Here is a 23,475-nt window from a genome sequence, read left to right as displayed (position 1 = left end):
CAATGTTCAAAATACAAAGACTTTCTAGCTGAAGTGATTGTTATAGTCAGTTAGTACAATGACTTCAAGTTTGCAGTAGCTGAAAGAATGAAAAGCCAATTGGTTTTAAGTTTCCCGGATATGGTGACATTTGCTCACCAGAAGGAACAGTTTCAGAATCTTGCAAAGTTGATGGATATTGGAGGAACATTCCTAGCATCAAGTGCAGACTGTGAGCATGGCTTTATGGATGGAGGACTGATAGATCAGGACAGAGTTTATATTGAATGGGCAAATGAAAAAGATCGCAGGGAAAAACAGTAAGGTTAGTTTGATATTTCAACCAATAAGGAAATTAAAATGCATTTGTAAATACATATCTTATTATTGGCTGATAAGCATTTATTGATATTTTTTAGAAAAAAATTAACTTTAAAAAACAAACTTTTGTTTTTCTTTTTTTACTTATGATGCCTCTATCTGAAAACCTATATAAATTGAAATAATGACATACTTATTAAATCATCTTATTATATGTTTATCAAAATCTTTTCAGACATGTGTATAGAATGAAACTTGAAATTGGACACCAATGGGCAGAAGCCTATGGACTGATAATGATCATGATTAATATGTGCTTGATATATGCTCATGATTGTCTATAAAAAAAGATCATAAAGTGTAATGCTTAAAACTAACTTCTGCTTCATGAAGAATGGTTAAATTTCCTTTTTCTAAGCATTTAAAAATGACATTTATAAAATAAATTATTTTTTATTTAAACTATTATTATTACAAATTGCAAATTAAAACTTTAAATGTACAAGCATTTTACTCACTTGGGCGCATTTGTCTCATGGCACACAAATGTGATCTCTGCTTCAAAAATTTGCACAGAAGAATTTTTTTGCGCACGTGGCCTGTTAAAAATTAGGGGGAACATTGCCCCCCGCCCCCTTTCATTTATCACAGGCTCTATTCCCAGTTCTGCAAAAATCTGGCATATATGCTGGCATCACAAGGAAAGTAAACCAGCCTGATCTCAGCCAAAAACCTTCCTCTGCAAGTGCAGGAGAATGTATCTACTGATGGTGCTCAAGGTCTGCAAGTTACTATGAGCCCATTAGGTACGAAGAAGAGTAAAGAAACAAGCCAGCATTTTAATTTTACTTTGTTTCCCACAGATAATTTCACAGGAGGCCATATAAGAATATAGATGTTTCATTGCAGAGAGTAATGTGTTCATAAAGACTCCTCCTAGCTCCACTTCCCCTGCCTGAACACATTCTTGACCCCTCAACTTTCTCCCCCCCCCCCTCCCCCCCCGCCTGAAAGAAAAAAAACACCCTCGTGCCGTTCTGGTTCAGTGTAGCATCCTATCTAACAGGCCATGTTGCTTCCTGGGTGTGACTTTTGCACGTATTGGTAGCACTATTATGGGCATATTCAAACACTGCCATGATTCTGTTAGTGCTTAGAATTACTTCAGGGCCTAATGCCCAGGATCCTACCCCAGCAATGGGACTGGGAATCTGAGTAGGGATGGGAACAGGAATGTCAGTGTGAGCAGGAATGGGGCGGCGAGTAGGAAAGAGAAAAGGAACGGGAGTTTGACTGGACATGGGTATAACTAGGGATGGGAACGCAAACAGGAATCTGAGTGTTAACGGGAACATCAGCCTGTGTGAGAATGAGCAGGGGGATATTGAAGATAACGGGAGTCAGAGCCGAGCTGGGAATGGAAAGATGAGTGAGTGAATGGCTATAGGTGGATGAAGGGGAGTGGGAACGGACACAGTAGTGGTGGTGGTGGTGGAGTTGGGGGTGGTTGTGGTCCTAGCGCCTAAAGCCTCCTATCACCGACTAAGGCCTCCGCGTGCTAGGTGCTGTACAAAGACAGAACTCAAGGACTCTATCTACCCTCAGTGGGTTTGCAACCTAGGTATCAATGGGAAGTGCGGTACAAGTGGAAACGGGAACAGGGAAGGGAACGTAATCACCACTGTGAATCTCCATCTCTAATAATGAGCTCCCTTCAGAGCTGCCTGCAGCTCACCTAGAGAGAGAGAGACTCCCAGTCACACTGCACTCACCACCCCAGGGGGTGTCCCAGCCCAGTGCAACCCTGTGACCCGACCCCTCCCCAGTTACTGACCCAACGTTCCTGTGAGCGGGAGCGCCGGAGACCCCTTCCCCACGACTGTATCATTTGATAACAATCAGGCGCTAACTTCATAACCGGGGGATTGGGCTCATTCCCGGCAGTTGCTTTTTCCCCCTTTATAACTCAACGGTGCTGGGCGCTGCACAGACACAGCGACAGGGACGATCTGACTCCTCTCTGAGCCCTGAAGCAAGAAATGAACAGCCTTAAGGAAAGGAGTTGGCGTCCTTATAAGGAGGGGGATATGCAAATATGGGTGGAGAGTTTTCCGTTTAAATCTGTGCCTCTCTCTGCCCAGGCTGCACCCGAAGACACAATCCGCAGCCCCTGGGTCTGTGAAGTCACCCGCCAGTCCCCTGAGAACTTTCCCCTCCAAACCAGGCAAAATGAGACTTTGGATCGCAATTGTTTTAATTGTATCAGCTTTGGAAGGTATTCTGTTCTCCTGATTAAATGGCAGAGCCAGGAGACGATACAATTCTTATTGTTTTATACCAATACTTCTAACGTGCCTTTATTCCCAGGTGTGCGGTCCCAGGTGCAGCTGGTGGAGTCCGGAGGGGATGTGAAAAAGCCCGGAGACTCTCTCCGCCTCTCCTGCAAAGCCTCCGGATTTACTTTCAGCAGATACCTTATGCATTGGGTCCGACAGGCTCCCGGGAAGGGGCTGGAGTGGGTGGCTGAGATTAGGCCCGATGGATCGAGCCAGTCGTATTCCCCAGCTGTTCAAGAGCGATTCACCATCTCCAGGGACAATTCCAAGAGTGAGCTGTATCTGCAAATGACCGGCCTGAAGCCCGAGGACACCGCCCGCTATTACTGTGGCAGACACTTTTCACACACAGTGACACTAACACTGTCGATGCTAATACAAAAACCAGAGCTGCGGAACTTCCCGCGCCTGCCGCATGGCGGCAGCAACGACACAAGCAGAACTCTCCTGTCCTGGGTGCAAGAGAGCGAAGGGGCCTCTGGTCTGAAAACTCTGACACCATTTTAACATTCCTGTACCAAATATCTGTCTATCCCCATGCACCCTCTTTCTATCTATCTATCTATCTATCTATCTATCTATCTATCTATCTATCTATCTATCTATCTATCGCTATACACCCCATCTATCTATCTAGCCCCAAACACCCTCTATCTATCTATCTATCTATCTATCTATCTATCTATCTATCTATCTATCTATCTATCTATCTATCTATCTATCCCCATCCACTCCATATATCCCCATCCACCCCCTCTATCTATCTATCTATCTATCTATCCCTATACACACCCTCTATCTATCTATCACCATACCCCCCCATCTATCTATCTCAATCCTTATTTCTGTAATGACGGGTCTTCCTGATTGTCTTGGATCCAGGGCCGGCTCCAGGCACCAGCAGGTGCTTGGGGCGGCAATCTGCAAGGGGCAGCAGTCCCTATGTTTTTGCCCCCAAGCTGCCACTGACGGCGGGGGCAGTCCGTATGCCGTTAGGGGGCACGCGCTTCCACAGCGGTGGTGATTCAGTGGCAGCTTCTGTCTTCAGCCCGCAGAAACACACGAGCCGGGCCGGCTCCAGACCCCAGCGCGCAAAGCGCTCGTGTGGGGCAGCATTTTCCCGGGAAGGTGGCAGGCGGCTCCGGTGGACCTTCTGCAGTCATGCCTGCGGGAGGTCCACCGGAGCCACAGGACCAGCAGACCTCCCACAGGCATGACTGCAGAGGGTGCGCTGGTCCCGCGGCTCGGGTGGACTTCCCGCAGGCATGCCTGCGGATGGTCCATCCGAGCCGCGGGACCAGCGCACCCTCTGCAGGCACGTCTGCGAGAGGTCCCCCTGAGCCACAGGACCAGCAACCGGCAGTGTGCCCCCCATGGCGTGCCGCCCTGCTTGGGGTGGCCAAATTCCTAGAGCCGCCTCTGGGGCACTCGGGCTGCCCCCGCCTTCTGCAGCGGCAGTTAGGCACTGCTTGGGGTGGCAAAAACAGTAGAGCTGGCCCTGCAGCTGGAGTAAAGTATCTACTGAGATGGGATGGATCTAAGTAGTGAGGCTGGTGGATTTCTTTTGCTACTATGTTCAGAGAACACTATTGCCATTCTCTCTCTCATAAGTCTACTGTTGAAACCACTTTGATCATTAAACAATGCCATCCAGGCATCTGCTACAACAGTAGCAGATCTTTGTCCAGCAAGAGAAGCTACATTTGGATCAATCAGAGAGCTAGCCATTGAAAAAGTACTGGAAGAAGCAAAGACTTCAGTCCAGAAGTTGACTAAGAAATGTTTGTTAAGTCTGCTGAAAAAGTACAGACTTGATTCTTACAAATCGACAACATCTTCTAGATTCTATTCAACCTCTACATAGCTTTTACAGATCCCTGTCCTATAAAACACCGACAGCTGAGTGGAGTGAGGCACTACAAGCAATGGGGCTGCCACGTGCTCAGGACAGAACAGAGAATTTGAACATAGAGTGGAATATCATATAACTTCATCTTTTTTTTTATCATAATTGGTGGCTTGACCAGATCTTTGTGCTATGTTTTCTGGGATAAAAGAAGTAGGAATATGTGACCGGTTGGATCACAGAAACCCCCTTGGGACCAGGGGTGGCAGGTTTGTAGAAATTTTAGTGGTGCCCAGAACCCCCGCCCCCAAACTCTGTCCCCCACCTGCCTAAGGCTCTGGGAGGGAGTTTGGGGTGGGGGGAGGTCTGGGGTGCAGGCCCTGCGCTGGGTATTAGGGGGCAGGAGGGGTGCAGGCTCTGGGAGGGAGTTTGGGTGCAGACACCAGGCTGGGGCAGGTGGTGGGTATGCAGGAGAGGGTGAGGGGTGCAGGCTCTGGGAGGGAGTTCAGGGGCAGGAGGGGGTGTGTGGGAAGAGGTGTGTGGGTGGAGGCTCCAGGCTGGGACAGGGGGTGGGGGTGCAGGATAGGGTAAGGGGTGCAGGCTCTGGGAGGGAGTTTGGGGATGGAGGTGTGGAGGGAGGGGGTGAAAGCTCTGGGAGGGAGGTGGGGGTGTGGAGGGATGGGGTGCAGGGGTGAGGACTGTGGGGTGTGGCTGGGGATGAGGGGTTTGAGAGTGGGCTCAGAGCTAGTGCAGAGGGTTGGGGTGAGGGCTGGGGGTGGGGCTTGGGGTTTCATGATGCAGGAGGGGGCTCAAGGCTGTGGAAGTGGGTTAGGGTGCCAGAGGATGAGGGCTCTGGCTGGGGCCAGGGATGAGGAGTTTGGGATGTGGGATGAGCTCAGGGATGGGGCAGAGGGTACGGGCTCTGTCTGGGGCTGGAGATGAGGCGTTTGGGTGTTGGAATGTCTCAGGGCTAGGGCAGAGAGTTTGGGTGTGGGGTGTGAGGGCTCTGGCTGGGGGTTCAGGCTCTGGAGTGGGGCAGGGCCGGGGATGAGGGGTTTGGGGTATGGGAAGGGTTCAGGGCTAGGGCAGAGGGTTCGGGTGTGGGGGCTCTGGCTGGGGGCTCTGGGGTGGGACAGGGCTGGGGATGAAGAGTTTGGGGTGCAGACAGGCTGCCCTGGGGCTGGCGCCAGAGAGGAGGACTCCCCCCATCCCTCTGTCTGCTGGCAGCAGTGAGCTCTGGGGGAAGGACCCTTCTCCCCCCAGCAGCACACTCACCCTGCACCACTGTCACTGCACTTGCTCCTAGGGCCCCTCTCAGGTCCAGGAAGCCCCCTCCCCTCCCCTCTTGTGGGTGCTGGGGGTGAGGGGGCTGCCATCACATGTGCACCTCCTCCCCTGCTGCTGCCCCTCACTGTAGCCTCACTGGGCGTGGGGGGTGGGGCTGACCCTTGTCCAGTGTGGGGCAGTAGCGGTGACTGTGGGCAGGGGGGCCCTGTGCTGGTGGAGGGTCCCACCAGAAAAGGGAAGGGTCTGAGGTGGAAGGGCAGGGTAAGGGCAGCCTGTCCTGCCACTAGTGTGGGGGGGCAACTAGGACCCTGCGGCGGCAGTTCATGCTGGGAGCCAGCAGAGCGGAGTCAGCTTGTAGCTGCAGGGGAGAGGCAGGGGCGCTCTGGGCCTGGGGAAGATTCACAGGGACAGCAAATGGGTCTGGGGGACAGTTGGGAAAGGTGTGTGAAACAAACCAGGACCCCCGAGTGCTAGGCACTGCACAAAGACAGAACACAAGGACTCTCTCTATCCCAGTGAGTTTACAATCTAGGTATAAATGGGAAGCGCAGCATGAGTGGCAATGGCAATAAGAATGGGCATATAATCACCAATAGGAATCTCAGTCTTTAATAATCATCTCCCTTCTGAGCTGCCTGCAGCCTCACCTAGCGAAAGACTCCCAGACACACAGCGCTCACCAGCCCAGGGAATTATTGCTCTCCAGTGAGTATCCCAGCCCAATGCAACCCTGTGACCCGACATCTCCTGTAACCGCCTGTCTTAGTGCGATACAACTGAGGATGCTAAATTCAGGACGAAGTCCTGAGAAATAGGGCAGACTCCCCATGACTGGTTGCTAATCCCCCATAGGCTATACCAAACCTGCAACAAAAGTAAACTTCTGCTTCACTCCACTGGGTAACAAGAAAACATAAAGGCAGTTTCCTCAGGCCTTCCAGTTCTGATATCACCACCAAAAACACTGGATTCAGAGATGAGTGGTTCTTTACAACCAATCTCATCCAGTAAAAGGTTCTTCTGATCCCAAAGGACCAGCCACACACCCAGGCCAATAACTTAGAATCTTACTAAAAAATCACACCAATGCCAATCCTTTAGTATCTACAATCTAAAGGTTTATTGAAAGAAAGAAAGAAAGAAAGTTAAAATTGGTTAAAGGAATCGAATCTATAAAGTAATGGCAAAGTTCTTGGTTCAGGCTTGTAGCAGAGATATAATAAACTGCTGGCTAAAGTCAAGCCTCTGGAACACACCCACAGCTTGAATGGGTCTTTCAGTTCTTTGTTTAGCTCAGTGGTTCTCAAACTGGGGCCGCCGCTTGTGTAGGGAAAGTCCCTGGCGGGCCAGGCTGGTGAGTTTACCTGCCCCACCCGCAAGTCTGGCCGATCGTGGCTCCCAGTGGCCGTGGTTCGCTGCTCCGGGCCAATGGGGCCTGTGGGAAGCAGCATGGACCAAGGGACTTACTGGTCGCCGCTTCCAGCAGCTCCCATTGGCCTGGAGCAGCGATCCACGGCCACTGGGAGCCACGATCGGCCAGACCTGCGGACGGGGCAGGTAAACACACCGGCCCGGCCCGCCAGGGGCTTTCCCTGCACAAGCCCCAGTTTGAGAACCTCTGGTTTAGAGCTTCCGTTTGTAGGAAAGTTCCTCCAGAACTGAAGACAAAATGGAGATGTTCCCAGGGCCTTTTATATCTTCTGCATGGGGGGAATCCCATTGTTATTACACCTCTACCCCGATATAACCCTGTCCTCGGGAGCCAAAAAGTCTTACCGCGTTATAGGTGAAACTGTATTATAATGAACTTGCTTTGGCCTTCGATTGGCAGACACTGATCCCCAGCTCTCTGGTCCCAGAGCTCTTACTCTAGGCTGAGGGCCAGAATGGCAGCAGCTGTGATGACCACAGCAGGTCTGAGTTACACAGCGGCTACCCACAGGCTGTTTGCTGCAATCTCGCTCTAGGCAGGGAACAGGGAAGTCCTGTTTTCCTGCCCCTCATGATCCCGCCACGCAAGGGCTCAGTCTCTGTCCTCTCTCCCCTCCCTGCTGGGTGAGGTGGCTCCTTGGTCTTGCCTCCCTGCAGAGGGCCGTGCCGGCTGGCCATGGCCTTTGGTATGTGGGCAGGAGAGACAGTGAGGCCTCAATGGGGAGCTGGGCCCTGTGGGATGGGGCGAGGCTCGGTCAGGGCACTGGCAGCTCCCATGTCTCTCCTGCTGTACCCTTCTGCTGTGCCCTGCTGCCCTGGATCGCTGGTAGATGTGGGAGCTGGGTAAGGCTGGCCCTGCGGGTGACCGCTCCGGAAGCGTGTCCGACATGGTGGCAAAATAATGAGCTCTGTGCTAGAGACGGGGCCTCTGGCATGTGCCTGCGCCTTGCTGCGGGGGGCTGACAGGCTGTTACCTAGAGGACTCCACTCCTGGCTGTCTTGGGCTGGCCGGTGCGTCTTGTACCTACCCGCACTGCTGATCGCTCATTGGTCGGGGGAGGGTTGTTGGCTTGCACACTGGGAGCTGTTAGCTGAACTGTGCTGCCAAGCAACACCGTTGTCTTTCTCTTAGCCAGCAGTGGTGCAGCCCCGCCCCCCAGAGCGCAGCTTTACCACATTATATCCAAATTTGTGTTATATCAGGTCATGTTATATCAGGGTGGAGGTGTACTTGGAAAAGTATAGTAACAAGATGGAGTTTGAAGTCACATGTCCATGCATAGTCTTGCCTAGTCCAGGGCCGCCCAGAGGGGGGGGGGGGGGGCAAGAGGGGCAATTTGCCCCAGGCCCCCAGCCCCATGGGGGCCCCCACCAGATTTTTTCGGGGCCCCTGGAGCGGGGTCCCTCACTCGCTCCGGGGGGCCCGGAAAACTCTTGCGGGGCCGGGTGCAGGAGCTTCTGCCGCTCCCGGTCTTTGCCGGCGGGGGGTCCTTCCGCTCCGGGACGGAAGGACCCCCGCTGGCGAATTACCGCCGAAGACAGAGCGGGACCCGCCGCCGAAGTTCAGCCCAGTCTTCGGCGGTAATTCCGCGGCGGGGGGCCCTTCCGTTCCTGGACCCACCGCCAAAGTGCCCCAAAGACCCGCGGCGGGAGCCCCCCTCCGCCGAATTACCGCCGAGGACCGGGCTGCACTTCGGCAGTGGGTCCCGCTTCGGCAGTAATTCGGCGGCGGGTCCAGGAACGGAAGGGCCCCCCGCCGCCGAAGACCCCGGGCCCCCGGAATCCTCTGGGCGGCCCTGGCCTAGTCATAGCAGAAACCATTACCCACATGGGTGTCTCCAATGCTTCGCTGTGAGTTAACCATCCTTTTGATGAGCCATTCAACTGGAATAGCCCCTTCTCCCATATGCTGGCCTAATGCTTCACGGGTTCTACTTAGAATACAACACACTGAAATACAAGTACATAGCCAAAGCTCATAACTTCAAATACAATAATGATATCTGCATACAAATAGCATAATCACAACCAACCAACCATAACCTTCCCATAGACACCTCACTCAACAACATTTGTACAAGATTTGTTGCGAATATAGAACAGTGCTTGCAACAATGACCTATGTGTTCATATTTTGATCAGATGTCTAATAACATCACACCTAGGGTGACCAGACGTCCCGATATTATTGGGACAGTCCTGATTTTAGGGGACTTGTCCTGTATCACAACCTTACATCGGTCAGGATGCCCTTTGTCTGATATTAGGGACTGTCCGGACCACGGCCGTGGCAATGCCACTCACCACTTCCTTGGGCAGCCCGTGGTGCTTGCCTGCCAGCAGGAGCACTGCATGGTGCAGGGACGAGGTTTGCAGGTGCCGGGAGTGGGCAGAGAGCCCTCCACTCACACCCCTCAACCTGACCCATGACCCTAGGAGCCAGAGGGAACAGCCTGCCAGATGCTTCCCAGGATGGGAGCCACCACAGGTGAGCACCTCTGGGACTCCCCACCTTGCCCCTTGGCAGCTCCCTCTGGCTTTTGGGGTGGGGGGGAGGCTGTGCGTGCTGCCAGCATCTGCAAGCCCGGCTCCAGCAGCTCCCATTGGCACTTTTCCTGGCCAATGGGACCCACGGAGCTCACACTTGTGGCGGGTGCAGCATGTGGAGAGTCTGGAGACTCCCCTCGCTGCTCTCACCCAAGGAGCCAGAGACCTCCTGGCATGGCTGGTGAGTGCGGCCAGGGAAGGGGGTTGGGTGTGATGGAGTGAGTGTCAGGGAGGTGTGGGGGGCGTTGGGCTGTGAGGGTGTGGAGGGCGCTGGGCAGGGGGAGGTTTGTGTGTGTCAGGGCACTAGGCAGTGTGGGTCTGTGTGGGGCATTGTGTAGTGTGGTGGGGCTGTGGGGAAGGGCACTGGGAGGGATGGAGGGGAAATCTGTGTGTATTGGGAAACTAGTGAGGGGAGGTTCTGTGTGGGGTGCTGGGCGGCTGTGGTGGGGCTGTGGGCAGGGGGCCGCTGGGTGGGGTGTGTGCACAGCACTGTGCATTTGTGGTGGAAGGGTTGTAGGGGGCTCTGGGCACAGTGGCTCCAGGGGGCGCTGGGCAGGGGAGCTGTGGCCCAGCCTGGGCCCACCCCCAACAGGAAGGGGCACGCTGGCAGCACAGGGCCAGGCAGACCAGGGTGCCCCTGGCTTCGGTCAGGGCTTTGCACCTGTGTCTGTCTGTCCCCCTCCCCTGCCCACCGAATGTGTCCTGATATTTCACTCTTGCGATCTGGTCACCCTAATCACCCCTGGCCAGTCACTGACCCCGCCACTGATCGAACATTCACATGTGCGGGGGTCCGGAGGCCTCTTCCCCACGATGACTGGGTAACTTGAGGACAATCAGGCCCTAACTTCATAACCGGGGATTTGGGATCACACCCGGCAGCAGCTCCTTTTCCCCCTTACACCCCACCACACTGGAGCTGGGCGCTGCGGAGAGACACAGAGGAAGGGACAATCTGACTCCTTCCTCTCTGGGACCTGGAGCAAGCAATTCACAGCCAGCAGGGAAGGAGTATTGGTCCCTTATAAGGAGCGGGATATGCAAATAGGGGAGTTCGTTTCCTGTTTAAATCTGTGCCTCTCTCGGCCCAGGCTGCACCCGGAGACACAATCCGCAGCCCCTGGGTCTGTGCAGTGACCGGCCAGTCCCTGAGAACTTTCCCCTCCAGCACCCGGGAAAATGCTACTTTGGATCGCAATTGCTTTCACTGTAGCGGCTTTGGAAGGGATGTTATTCACCTGATTAAATGGCAGAGCCCGAAGACTATAACTTTATTGCTGTTTTTATACCGATATTTGTAACCTGTCTTTATTCCCAGGTGCCCGGTGCCAGGTGCAGCTGGTGGAGTCCGGAGGGGATGTGAAAAAGCCCGGAGACTCTCTCCGCCTCTCCTGCAAAGCCTCCGGCTTCACCTTCAGCAGCGCCTACATGCACTGGGTCCGACAGGCTCCCGGGAAGGGGCTGGAGTGGTTGGCTCAGACTAGACCCGATGCATCCAAGCAGTGGTACTCCCCGGCTGTTGAAGGCCGATTCACCATCTCCAGGGACAACTCCAACAACCTGCTGTATCTGCAACTGACCGGCCTGAAGCCCGAGGACACCGCCCGGTATTACTGTGCCAGAGACACACGCTGAGAGGAAACCTGTGGATGCGCGTACAAAAACCAGAGCTGCGGAACTTCCCGCGCCTGCCGCATGGGGGCAGCAACGACACAAGCAAAACTCTCCTGCCTGGGGCGCAAGAGGGGGAGGGGCCTCAGGACTGAAAACTCTGACATCGCGGATTAACTCTTTCATGTCCTGAATACAGCCCGCATTTCAGTGCAGAGCAGCAGGACCGGCTCAAGCACGTGCAAAACAAGCACGTGCTTCGGGCGGCATATTACAAACCATCGCAGTTACAAGACATCCCAGTGAAGGGACCCTGCATTGGCTGACACATCTGTGCTAGCCCCTCCGTGCACTCCTCTTTCCAGATGTGCTGGCTCCTCGCACACCCCTGAAATTCAGGGTTGAGGGCTTCTGAGTTTGATGCAAACTGGTTAGCTTGGAAACGGTACCGGTTTCCATTTAAACCCTACATGGATTGGAGCCCAGAGAGGCAAACCTGATTGGAAACAGTGAGGTCTGCGCTCGAAGACGTTCTTGATTTCAGCTCCATTGGGATTTTGAGAGTGGCCCTGCAAACCCTTCCTAGCCTGAGTAACCCTTACCCCACATATTGTTCCATGGGAGCCAGTGGGGTCAGTCCCATTAGTAGGGATGGCAAGATCTTAAAGAGAACTAGACCCTGCAGAAGTTTGTCTGATCCAGCCCCGGGCTCTGTTCTCAGCACCTGAGCTCCTTCTAGCTTTCCATGTGCCCAGCTTCTCTTTTCTAGAGGGCAATTGTACAGTAAACCCTGTGAATCTCGAGTAAGCACACTGGCCGGTGCTCTTTTCCTTGCAACCCCTGAAAGTATCAACTCCTGGACAGAGGATGGCAGGAATCCTGCCCTTGAAAATGTGCCACCCCAAGCACGTGCTTGTTTTGTTGATACCTAGAGCTGGTCCTGGGGAAGAGGAGAGCACATAGGGGCTAGCACAGACATGTCAGCCAATGCAGGGTCCCTTCACTGGGATTCCTTGTAATCGCGATGGTTTGTAATGTCAGAACGCCGTGAGGCACCTAAGGGGAGAGATCAAACAGCTGGTTTGTGGATCTCCAGAGAGAAGTTCAGTGTGACAGTTAGCAGGACCAGCTCTAGGCACCAGCAAACCAAGTAGGTGCTTGGGGTGGCACAATTCCAGGGGCGGCATTCCAGGAGGTTTTTGGTTTTTTGATTTGTTTTTTTTTTTGTTTTTTTGCTTTGGGCAGCAAAAAACCTAGAGCCGGCCCTGACAATCTGCCTCCCCCATGGCTGTGCAGTTACCAGCCAATCCCCTGAGAACTCCCCCCAGCACCCGGGGTGAATGAAAGCCTGCCGTCAGTTTGTAACCCTATAATTCACAGCCAGTGTCACCCATTGCTATGCCAAGACCCCATGGGCCTGTGGTGCAGAGACCACTCAGTTCCCGAAGAAACCCCGCTCAGCTACTACTGGAAATATGGGGTAGGGCTGGGAGTTTCAAAGGGGCCTTATGGATAAAGGAATCCACCTCACATTGACAATCACAGTCCAGAATTTCTGCTGCTGTCCGAGGATGGGAGTAAAGATCCAGCTGGCAATGTAGGTCCAGCAATTTAATATAGAGACTGTGGAGATAAAGGACTCAACCGGCAGCCCTTATTTCCAGGGAACTCCCAAGTGTTGGCGCTGAGGGCGGTGGCTAGTAAGGGTACAGGGAGGAAGCCTGATAGGGCTTATTGGGATCGTGCAGAGAGAAGCAGCAGCTCCATAAGAGAGGTGTCAACTGAAGTTATTAGGCTCAGAGAGTGCAGGGCTGGTGGCCTTATCTGGTGGCTGCTCGCCTGGGGTCCTCATTCATCTGTGGCTAGATCTGCTCTCGGACTGATGCCCCCAGCCGTGACAAGCGAGAACAGAACACTGTGTAGGCAGTGAAAAGATGAAACCCGGGCTTTCAAAAGAATATCAGAAACACAGAAAGGGATGTCTGGGGAGGGGCGGGGGGAATCAGGGAGCTGAGCGCTCTCATCTTCTTTTGCTGTGAACCGGACACCAACAAAGACCTGTCAGATATTGGTTCTTGCCTGTCCCTGTAAGTGTGGGGACTGGTGAGAATGCAGAAAGCCTGGCAGAGCAAGGCTCCTTCCAGTCCCTGCAGGCAAACCCTGGCAGCAATTAAAGACACTTCCCTGACTACGAAGAGGAGAGTCATGTCCGCTCCAGGGGTGGGCCTGTAGACAGAGCATACACCATTTAGCTGCTGGGGCAACACCAAAGGGTGAGAGTCTGTTAAACCCTTGAGGAGTTCAAATATTTTTTCCTTCAATAATGGGACTTGATCCAACTCAGATCCCCAGACCAATATAGGAGATCATAAGAACGGCCATACTGGGTCAGACCAATGGTCCATCTAGCCCAGTAGCCTGTCTTCTGACAGTGGCCAATGCCAGGTGTCCCAGAGGGAATGAACAGAACAGGCAGTTATCCAGTGATTCACTGGAAGGAGTTTTATCTGTTAAAAGGATGGAGATACACAAATAAGGGTGAGAGTTTCCTGTTTAAATCTCTCTCTGCAGGGCTGCATACACAGCCCCCTGTTTGTGCAGTTACCAACCAATCCACCAGAGACCTTTTCCCTTCCACATTTGAGAAAATGAATCTTTGGCTCCCTTTAGCTTTCATTGCAGCAGCTTTGGAAGGTATTTTCTCCTCTGTATGGGTAGGGGAGTCAGAGGAATGTTGTGTTGTTGGCAATTCACATGGACATGATTTTAATACCCTTTTATTCCCAGGTGTCCTGTGACACATCCAGCTGGGATGTGAAAAAGCCCGGAGACTCTCTCAGACTGACCTGTACCACCTCAGGGTTCAACATAGACAGCTACTGAATGCACTGGCTCCGCCAGGCTCCCGGGCAGGGGCTGGAGTGGGTATCAGCAATTCTGGGAGCAACCATCTATTACAGAAATTCAGTGAAAGGATGATCCGCCACGTCTACAGACAATTCTATACCTGCACATGACCGGCCTGAAACCCGGGGACACCGCCTTGTATCACTGTGTCAGAGAAAGACACTGTGAGGCGAAGCCGGGCTGAGCTCAGACAAAAACCTCCCGCTGCGGTCAGCAGGGGAAGTCCCAGCTGGTTTGACACTGACAGTCTGGGCGTTGGGCTCTCACAGGAGACAACAGTGTGTTCCCTTAGAAATGGTTAAAATTTACTCAGCTCTTCAGCCAAGTCTAGTGGCACACACAGCAGAGATCTTGAGGCCGGCACCTCCTCCCTGGAATAGGGGACTGACATGCTGGGTCCCATAAACCTTTATATGCTTCATAATAGATTCTATTGAGCCAAAGAAAGGGCCAAAAAATTCCCCATGTGAACCCCCATTTTCTGTCTGCTGGGAAAAACCAGGATAAAGAAAAACGTGGACCAGGACAACCGTCAAAGAGCAGAGGACTGCTCCCCAAAACACTGTTGATCAGTGCCGTAGAGCTGTGTAATTTCTGCTTAAAAGGCTATTGAATAGGTTATGTAATTATCTGACTCCCTTCCCACCCATTGTCTCATTTCTCATGGCCTCAGGCTGCTCATGAGCCATAACACACTGGACTTAATGACTTCCGGAGATCCCTTTCCAGTCCTACTTTTCTGTGATTCTATGATCTGTTTATTGATTGATCCATCACTGATGGATACTACCCCCCCACCCCCCCCACACACACTTTTGGTCACAGAGATCAGAACTCACGCTGGAGACAGTGCCTCTTATATTTACAAGTGTCTATGCAAACTAATAACCAAATGCCCACTTTAGAAACCTGCCATGCTTCCTGTGATAAATGGGGGGCTGGGGTGGCTCCCTTTTATGGACACTGAGCCAGTCAGTTAGCTATAAAATCCTTCTTGGCAGCTGTTCTCTCCTTGCTTTACCTGTAAAGGGTTGAAAAGTCTCACTGGTGTGCATAGGTAAAAGGAAGTGAGTGGGCACCTGGCCAAAAGAGCCAATGGGAAGGCTAGAACTTTTTTTAATTGATAAAAAACCCTCCCCCTTTGTCTGTCTGTCTTTTATTCTTTTGACTCCACAGGCAGAAAGGCAGCAGCTATGCTGTAAGAAGCTTGGGGCCAGGTATGAAAAATCATCAGTATCATACCAAGAAACTATTCATTCAAAACCCCAGCTATGTAAGTAGATCAGGACATGTCTAGGAAGATAGGATTAGGTTTGTTTCTTTTTATTTCTTTATGGCTTGTGGATTCCTCTGTGCTAACCCCAGGTGTTTGTTTTTTTTAGTTTTGCTTGGTAACATTTAAGCTGGACCCCAGGAAAGCTATTCTTGGTGCTTAATCCTTGTTGTTGCTCTTTTAAAACCTAGCAATAGCCTGAGTTTCCACATGTATTTTCTTTCTTTCTTTTTTTAAATAAAATGTATCTTTTTTAAGAACATGATTGGATTTCTGTGTCTTAAGAGGTTTGTGCGCATGTTTTTTAGTTAGCTAGTGGCAACATCTGATTCTTTTTTCTTTCCCTTTTTCAGCTCTTCTGGGCGGTGCGGGGTGTGAAAGGGCTTGAGGGTACCCCACAGGGAGGAATTCCTAAGTGCACCTTCCTGGGCTCTCAAAGGGGTTCTGCACTTGGGTGGTGGCAGCATCTACCAATCCAAGGTCAGAGAAAAGCTGCAACCTTGGGAGTTTAACACAAGCCTGGAGTGGCCAGCAGGGGCGGCTCTAGCTTTTTTGCTGCACCAAGCACGGCAGGCAGGCTGCCTTTGGTGCTTGCCTGCGGGAGGTCCTCGGACCCGCGTATTCGGCAGCTTGCCTGTGGGAGGTCTGCCAGTCCCGCGGCTTCGGCGTACCCACCGCCGAATTGACGCCGAATCCGTGAGACTGGCGGACCTCCTGCAGGCGTGCTGCCAAAGGCTGCCTGACTGCCGCCCTCCAGGGACCGGCAGGGTGCCCGCCGCTGCTTGCTGCCCCAGGCACGTGCTTGGAGCACTGGTGCCTGGAGCCGCCGCTGGTGGCCAGTATTAATTTTTATAGTCCTTGTGGGCCCCCACCTTCTGTACTTGAAGTGCCAGAGTGGGGAATCAGTCTTGAATCTCCCCCTATACAGGGGCTCTGACTTCTCTACAGTTTCTCATTTACTCCCCATCCTTGGACACATTCATTTCTCCACCTCCAGGAAGATGAGATTTTGGTCACGTTATCAATTTCCCAAGGAAAACTTTAGCCTCTCTAAAGGCTGTAGGAAGTCACTTATGTTACCATAGCCTCTCAAATTATTGCTTCTTTTCTTTATTTCTTTGGGATCTTTTAACAGAAACACCAGATAACGGTGAGCAGTTTATACAAATATAAAACTTCTCTGAAGTGCCCCACCCCCTCCTTTCCCACCAGTCACAATCTCTCTGCCCCTCAAGGAGTGGTGGAATTATTTCTGATATATTTAAGTAGCCTTTTTATCATTTCATTACAGCCCCAAACCACACCCTTTACGAAAAACACAACCAAAACAATGAAGAGGAAGCTTACAGGGAATGTGGGTAGGACAGGCGAGAATTTATAGCAGGCTAAAAAACACAAAAACACCCCTCCCTCAAAGAACAGCATGATACAATAATACAACTACCCGTTTGTCGGATTGTTTTGCATAAGAGTGTGGGAAACTGACATGCAAGTCTCAAGGATGAGGCTCGTTCTTATCTGCTGGGAGGCAATAACAGAATAATAAATTAAAGGGTTGGCCAGGATGTTAAATAGCCAATGAAGTTACAGCTGTGCTTGTCTGTACCTTATTAACCAATTAGCAATTGCTTGATTGCTTGCTTTAAGTGTATAAAGATGTATGCTGGAGAGAAATAAAAGGACTCTGCTTTTAAATCATATTGGTGGTCGAGCTCTGTCCACGCACGCCTGCGCTGCAACACCCGTTGGATTCCAAATGAGAAGCCTGAGATCTGACCGCACTGCTCTGTGTTACTGTGCCAGTTAGGGAAACCTGGGTGTCTATTATAAATATACAGAAATGGATTTCTGCTACATGTGAAAATTAACCTTTCCACCATCTTTCCACTGTTCCGGTACATTATCACTCGGGAATCAGTTAAAAGAAAATAGTTGTATTTACAAGAGTGTTTTTTAAAGGGAATTGGAGGAATTAGGCCTTTAATTTCCATTGATGCTGGAATGCAGGGCTTACTGAGTGCCTGACTCCCTTAGGTTCCTTTGACAATCACAGCAGCAGTGAAGGGTCAGAAAGGTGCTTATACACCACATTGAAAATGCACAATGCAGCCAGAGACTGTTTGGGAGTGAAAACTGCAGACGAACTATAAACTCTGGCTCTGATTTATAAAGGAGCCTAAGAGAGTTAGGTGCCAAAATCCTTGTGATGGTCAGGGGGAGTTGGGAACCTAACTCCATTATCCTCCACTGAAATTGCAAGTCTACAGTTCTACTTCCAATCCCGTCTAAAAAGAGAGGATAAATTGTCACACATATCTGATTCCAATAATCACAGGTACTTTAATTTTCATCTGTCCTGCCAGGTAGGTAGCCAAATATTCTTGTCTCTCAGGGGTGATCCAAAGCCACTCAGGCCAGAGAGGACATTTCCTTTGACCACAAAAGATTTTGGTTCAACCTCTAGCCATTAATGTCTCAGAATGGGATTTCATTGACCTCCTGTCATTATTTCTCTGCTGCAACGGAGGTAGAACATCACATCACTGGTTGGAAACATATAGCAACGGAGAAGTCTAACTCCTTCTATCTGAACTCCTGTGCAGGTAATTCAGAACATCAATGGAAGGGGTTTGTGTCTCTTATAAGAAGTGGGATATGCAAATGGAAAAGACACTTTCCTGTTTAAATTTGTCTCACTCTGCCAAGGCTGCACCCGCAGAGATAATCCAGAGCTCTGCAATTGTGCAATTACCAACCAATCCCCCGCCCCGAGAACTTCCCCTTCAATCACCGGGGGAAATGGGACCTTGGATTCACTCACTTTTTGCTATAACATCTTTTAAAGGTAGTTTTGTACCCTCAGTAATTTGCAGAGTCATAAAAAGAACAACTGCAAGGATTAAGCACCAAGAATAGCTTTATTGGGGTTCAGCTTAAAGGTGACAATTGAATGCTCACTCTTTTTATACTAACATTTATAAAGTGTCTTTATTCCCGGGTGCCCAGTCTCAGGTGCAGCTGGTGGAGTCCGGAGGGGATGTGCAAAAGCCGGGAAACTCTCTCTGCCTCTCCTGCAAAGCCTCCGGGTTCAGATTAGAAAACTATGGATATGGACTGGCTCCATCAGGCTCCTGGGAAGTCTTGAGTGGCTGGCTAGGGTTAACTCCCCAAGTGGATAGAGCCAATGGCATTTTCAGGCTGTCCAAGGGCAAGTCACCATCTCCAGAAACAATTCTGTCAACACGGTATATTTGCAAATGACTGGCCTGAAACCCGAGGACATCGCCCTGTATTACTGTGCCAGAGACACAGCGAGGGGAAGCTAGTCTGAGCTGAAACAAAAACCTCTTCCTGAAGAGAGGATCATTGACTGGAAGTGTCAAGGCTGATTCCCCACTCTGGGACGCCGAGTACAGAAGGTGAGAGCCCGCAAGGACCCTAAAAATTAACATTGGCCACTCCCGGCTTGTATTAAACTCCCAAGGTCACAGCTTTACCTGGCCTTGGGTTAGTAGAGCTGACACCACCCAAGAGCAGAACCCCTTTCAGAGCCCAGGAAGGCGCACTTGCAAATTCCTCCCTGGGAGGTACACCCAAGCCTTTTCACACACACCCTGAAGAGCTGAGAAAGGAAAAGATAAAAATAAAAAATCAGCTGTTGCCACCAGCTAACTAAAAAAAAAAGTTCACAAACCTCTGAAGAGCCAGAAATCCAACCATGTTCTTTAAACAGGTAATTTAGAAAAAAAAGGGGGGGGGAATAAAAGAAAAGAAAAATACATCCGGGCACTCAGGCTATTGCTAGATTTTAAAAGAACAACTGCCAGGATTAAGAACCAAGAATAACTTTCTTGGGGTCCAGCTTAAAGGTTACAACAAGGAAACTAAAGCACCTGGGCTTAGCACAGAGGAATCCACAAACCAAAATAAGAAGATCTCTGGTTGTGTCATTCTAACATTTCTACTTCCATATCTGGGGTTCCAAATGAGTAGTTTCTAGGTATGATACTGATGATTTTTTATACCTGGGCCCAAGCTTCTTACAGCAAAGCTGCTGCCCTGTCCCTCTGCAGCGAGAGAACAAAAGACCCCCCACACCCAGCAGTTTGTCACAATTTGAAAGGGTTCAGCTTCCCTATTGGTTCCCCTGGCCAGGTGCCAACTCACATTACGTTTACCTCTTAACCCTTTACAGGTAAAGCAATTAGGGTACAGCTGCTTAGGAGGATTCTGTAGCTAAGTGAATGGTCGGGGAGTTACACAAGGATGCTAGCCCCCCCCCCATTTATCGCAGGAAGGGATGGGTCTGTGATAAAGGACTTTCTTTGTAAAGGGGCCAACACAAAGGCCTTTGCACCTACTGAACCCCACCTAAGCCGCCTGTGGCTGCGTGACTTTTATTCTTTGTCTGTGGCACTAAGCAACTTGACTCCAATATCCTTTTGATCATTATAACCTGGAGCATAAGTTTCATGAACCATCTTTGTAAACTCTTTCCATACTCATTCTCCAAATCGTCCTGCAAAGGAATGGCTCGGTGATATAAATAATTGCTCGTATGTAACATTGGCCACAATACTGAAGGGAATAAAGACAGAGATTAGATAGATAGAGGGGGTGGATGGGGATGGATAGATCACTCAACTGCTTTCATTTAGTGGTTATATATTTTCAAATTAAAAGGTGCAAAGGAAATGCAGTTAGTGGACTCTGTGACCCACCTGCCATTACATTTAACAACACGATTCAGCGTCACACGTCCTGGATCCCATTTTATATTGTCTCCACGCCCCCCGCCCCCTCCCCCGGCCCATGCAAATGAGCTCCCCGGGGCCCTGTTCATAGCCCAGTCCCGGCCGCTCACCCCGCTCAGAGCCAGCGCCGGGCTTCAGCTTCCCATCCCGCCTGGGGACCGAGCCGCCAGCCGCAGACATGACCCCCAGCCTGGCCATCGCCTTCCTCCTGCTGCTCCCCGCGGGTACGGGCGGGACCTGCGCTGCCGCTCCGCGCCCGGTACCGCGTTTTCCCTAATAACTGCGACTCCGGGAATCACTGACATATTCCCCCTTTGTCTCTGCAGGTGTCTATTCCCAGGTCAGCCTGGTGGAGTCCGGAGGGGGAGTCAGGAAGCCCGGAGAGACCCTCAGATTGACCTGCACCGTGTCCGGATTCTCCATCACTAGCTACGCGGTGAACTGGGCCCGCCAGCCAGCGGGGAAGGGGCTGGAATGGGTCGGAGACATCTGGTCGGGTGGAAGCACTCGTTATAATGACGCTTTAAAAAATCGCCTCACCATCACCAGAGACACTTCCAAGAGCCAAGTGTTCCTGCAACTGACCGGCCTGCAGCCCGCAGACACCTCCGTGTATTACTGTGCCAGACACACAGTGAGAGGAAACCTATCCGAGCCCGGCCTAAAACTAGCCGTGCAGAGAACCAGCCTTCCCGTGTGACGCGCCGAGAGCAGCAGCTGCCAGCACCGCGGTCTCTCTGCTTGGTTAGTTTTTTGCTTCATGCAGATTCCTCAGCAAGTTACAAGCGCTTGTGAGTTAAACTCCGTATCACCCGAAATCACACAGTGAATTAGTGACACCGAGCCTGGGAATGGACCCCAGGAGTCCTGACTCCCAGGGCCCTGCTCTGCCAATGTGTCTATCATTGTGCTAATAAGGGGAAGGAAAGACCCCCAGGGATATTCATACCTAGACTCACGCTATAGCAACTAGATTATTCTTCCCTCCCACCATGGCTGGGGAAATACACACGGAGTCTTTACACTGGTGCCCGCTGCAGACACTAGAGCTCGGCTGTCATATGGGAGCCAGGAACAGAGCCCAGGCCTTCTGTTTCGTGGAGGACAAAGTCTGAGTCCTTGGCTCAAGGGCCTGTGGACAGAAAGGAAAAAGCCACCAACACCCCACTCTGGAGTCTGGCTCTATGCCTGCGAGGTTGTGAGCGGGCTAAATCTCTCGCCTCTCAGCCCATTGATAAATCTCGGCCAGGGCTGGCTCTAGATCTTTTGCCACCCCGAGCAAAAAACCCTCCCAGAGAGCAACTACCGAAGCAAAAAAAAAAAAAAAAAAACAACCTCCTGGAATGCCGCCCCTGGAATTCCGGGTCCCTCCATCCCGCTCTTCCTTTGCACTGCTGCTGAAGTGCCACCAAAGTGCCAGAGAGGGAGTGCTGGGAACAGAGCCCGGGGCTGGACCAGACAAACGACTGCAGGGTCTAGTTCTCTTTAAGGTCTTGCCATCCCTACTAATGGGACTGACCCCACTGGCTCCGGTGAAACAATTTGTGGGGTAAGGATTACTAGGCTAGGAAGGGTTTGCCGGGCCACTCTCAAAATCCCAATGGAGCTGAAATCAAGAACCCCTCCGAGCGCAGACCTCACTGTTTCCAATCAGGTTTGCCTCTCTGGGCTCCAATCCATGTAGGGTTTAAATGGAAATCGGGACCGTTTCCAAGCTAACCAGTTTGCATCAAGCTCAGAAGCCCTCAGTCCTGAATTTCAGGGGTGTGCGAGGGGGCAGCACATCTGGGAAGAGGAGAGCACAGAGGGGCTAGCACAGACGTGTCAGCCAATGCAGGGTCCCGTCACTGGGATACCTTGGAACTGCGATGGTTTATAACAGGGACAGGCAACCTTTGGGTGGGCCAGTTTGTTTACCTACTGCTCTGCAGGTTCAGCCCATTGCGGCTCCCACTGGCTGTGGTTTGCCGCTCCTGGCCAATGGGGGGATCGGGAAGCAGCGTGGGCCGGGATGTGCTGGCCGCCGCTTCCCGCCGCCCCCAGTGGCCTTAGCAGCATTATGGGCCGAACCTGCAGCCGCAGCCGGGCCAACCAGTGTGCTTACCCCAGGGCCTGGTGCAAATGTTGCCAATCCCTGTAACGTTTATAACGTGAGAGCGCAGTAAGGCACCTGAGGGGAGCAGGGCCGCCCTGGGGGCAAGTGGGGCAATCTGCCCCAGGCCCCCACGAGAATACAGGATTCTATAGTATTGCAACTCTTCTTCTTATGGAAGCGGCCCCCAAAATTGCTTTGCCCCAGGCCCCCTAATCCTCTGGGCAGCCCTGGGTAAAAAAACCCGATACCTCCCTCCCCCTCCAAAAAACCAAACAAACAAACCCCACTGTCCTTTATGTTTTCACTGTTTAACTCCAGAGGGGGGTGTAGCCCCCTGCAGTTCAAAGCACAGACCCTTCCAGGGCTGCCCAGAGGATTCAGGGGGTCTGGGGTCTTCAGCCGTGAGGGGCCCTGTTCGGCAGTGGGGGGGTCCTTCAGCTCTGGGACCCGCTGTCAAAGTGCCCCAAAGACCCATGGCGGGGGCCCCTGCCACCGAATTACCGAAGACCCGGAGCGGAAGAGGCTCCTGGGGCCCCGAAAAACTCTTGTGGGGGCCCCTGTGGGGCCTGGGGCAAATTGCCCCACTTCCCCCCCCCCCAGGCGGCCCTGGACCCTTCTCTGAGCGCTACCAGCTCTCCTCAAACCAGAAGCCTCATTGAGACAAATGGGAAACTCCCAGAGAGGAAAGAAAGCAGCACTTGGCCCTTGACCCACATTTGAACAGTTCAGAGCTTTAGGCCAATTCCACCAATTCCCCAGACTCGCCCCGCACCTCAGAGGGCCCCGTGCCCAGTGAGGATCCCTTCCCTGGCTAGAGGCGCCTTTTCAATTTTAACTCACTTGCCGGCGCTCTGGGTCTTCGGCGGTGGGTCCTTCGCTTGCTCTGGGTCTTCGGCAGCACTTTGGCAGCGGGTCCTTCAGTGCCGCCGGAGATCTGGAGCGAGAGAAGGACCCCGCGGAAGACCCAGAGCCCTGCCCGGTGAGTACAAGCCCCATGTATTTTTTTACATTTTTTTATAGTCATCCCTGACAGCCCGAGGAAACTGTTCAAATCGGGCCCCACACTTCCTACAGCCGGCCCTGTCTGA

The 23,475-nt window shown here is 51.9% G+C and overlaps 1 protein-coding gene across 1 annotated transcript; it reads left to right on the top strand.

Annotated features, from left to right (window-relative positions):
* Positions 1-2,529: 2,529 nt before the first annotated feature.
* LOC123347541 lies at positions 2,530-20,992 on the top strand. Its single transcript, XM_044984900.1, has 4 exons — positions 2,530-2,575; positions 2,668-3,117; positions 20,412-20,516; positions 20,619-20,992. The coding sequence occupies exons 1-4, from the start codon at positions 2,530-2,532 to the stop codon at positions 20,990-20,992; spliced, it is 975 nt and encodes a 324-aa protein (XP_044840835.1).
* The last annotated feature ends 2,483 nt before the right edge of the window (positions 20,993-23,475 follow it).

This window comes from Mauremys mutica, chromosome 13 (genome assembly GCF_020497125.1).
Source record: "Mauremys mutica isolate MM-2020 ecotype Southern chromosome 13, ASM2049712v1, whole genome shotgun sequence".
NCBI classification, from domain to species: Eukaryota; Metazoa; Chordata; order Testudines; family Geoemydidae; genus Mauremys; species Mauremys mutica.
The sequence above is the reverse complement of the archived record's forward strand: the minus strand, read 5'-3'. Positions and strand labels throughout refer to the sequence as shown.

Coding starts and splice junctions, on each gene's coding strand:
- LOC123347541 (XM_044984900.1), top strand. CDS start 2,530: ATGAGACTTTGGATCGCAATTGTTTTAATTGTATCAGCTTTGGAAG. Junction 3,118..20,411: donor AGAGAGCGAAGGGGCCTCTG/GTCTGAAAACTC, acceptor CACCCCGCTCAG/AGCCAGCGCCGGGCTTCAGC. Junction 20,517..20,618: donor CCTCCTGCTGCTCCCCGCGG/GTACGGGCGGGA, acceptor TTGTCTCTGCAG/GTGTCTATTCCCAGGTCAGC.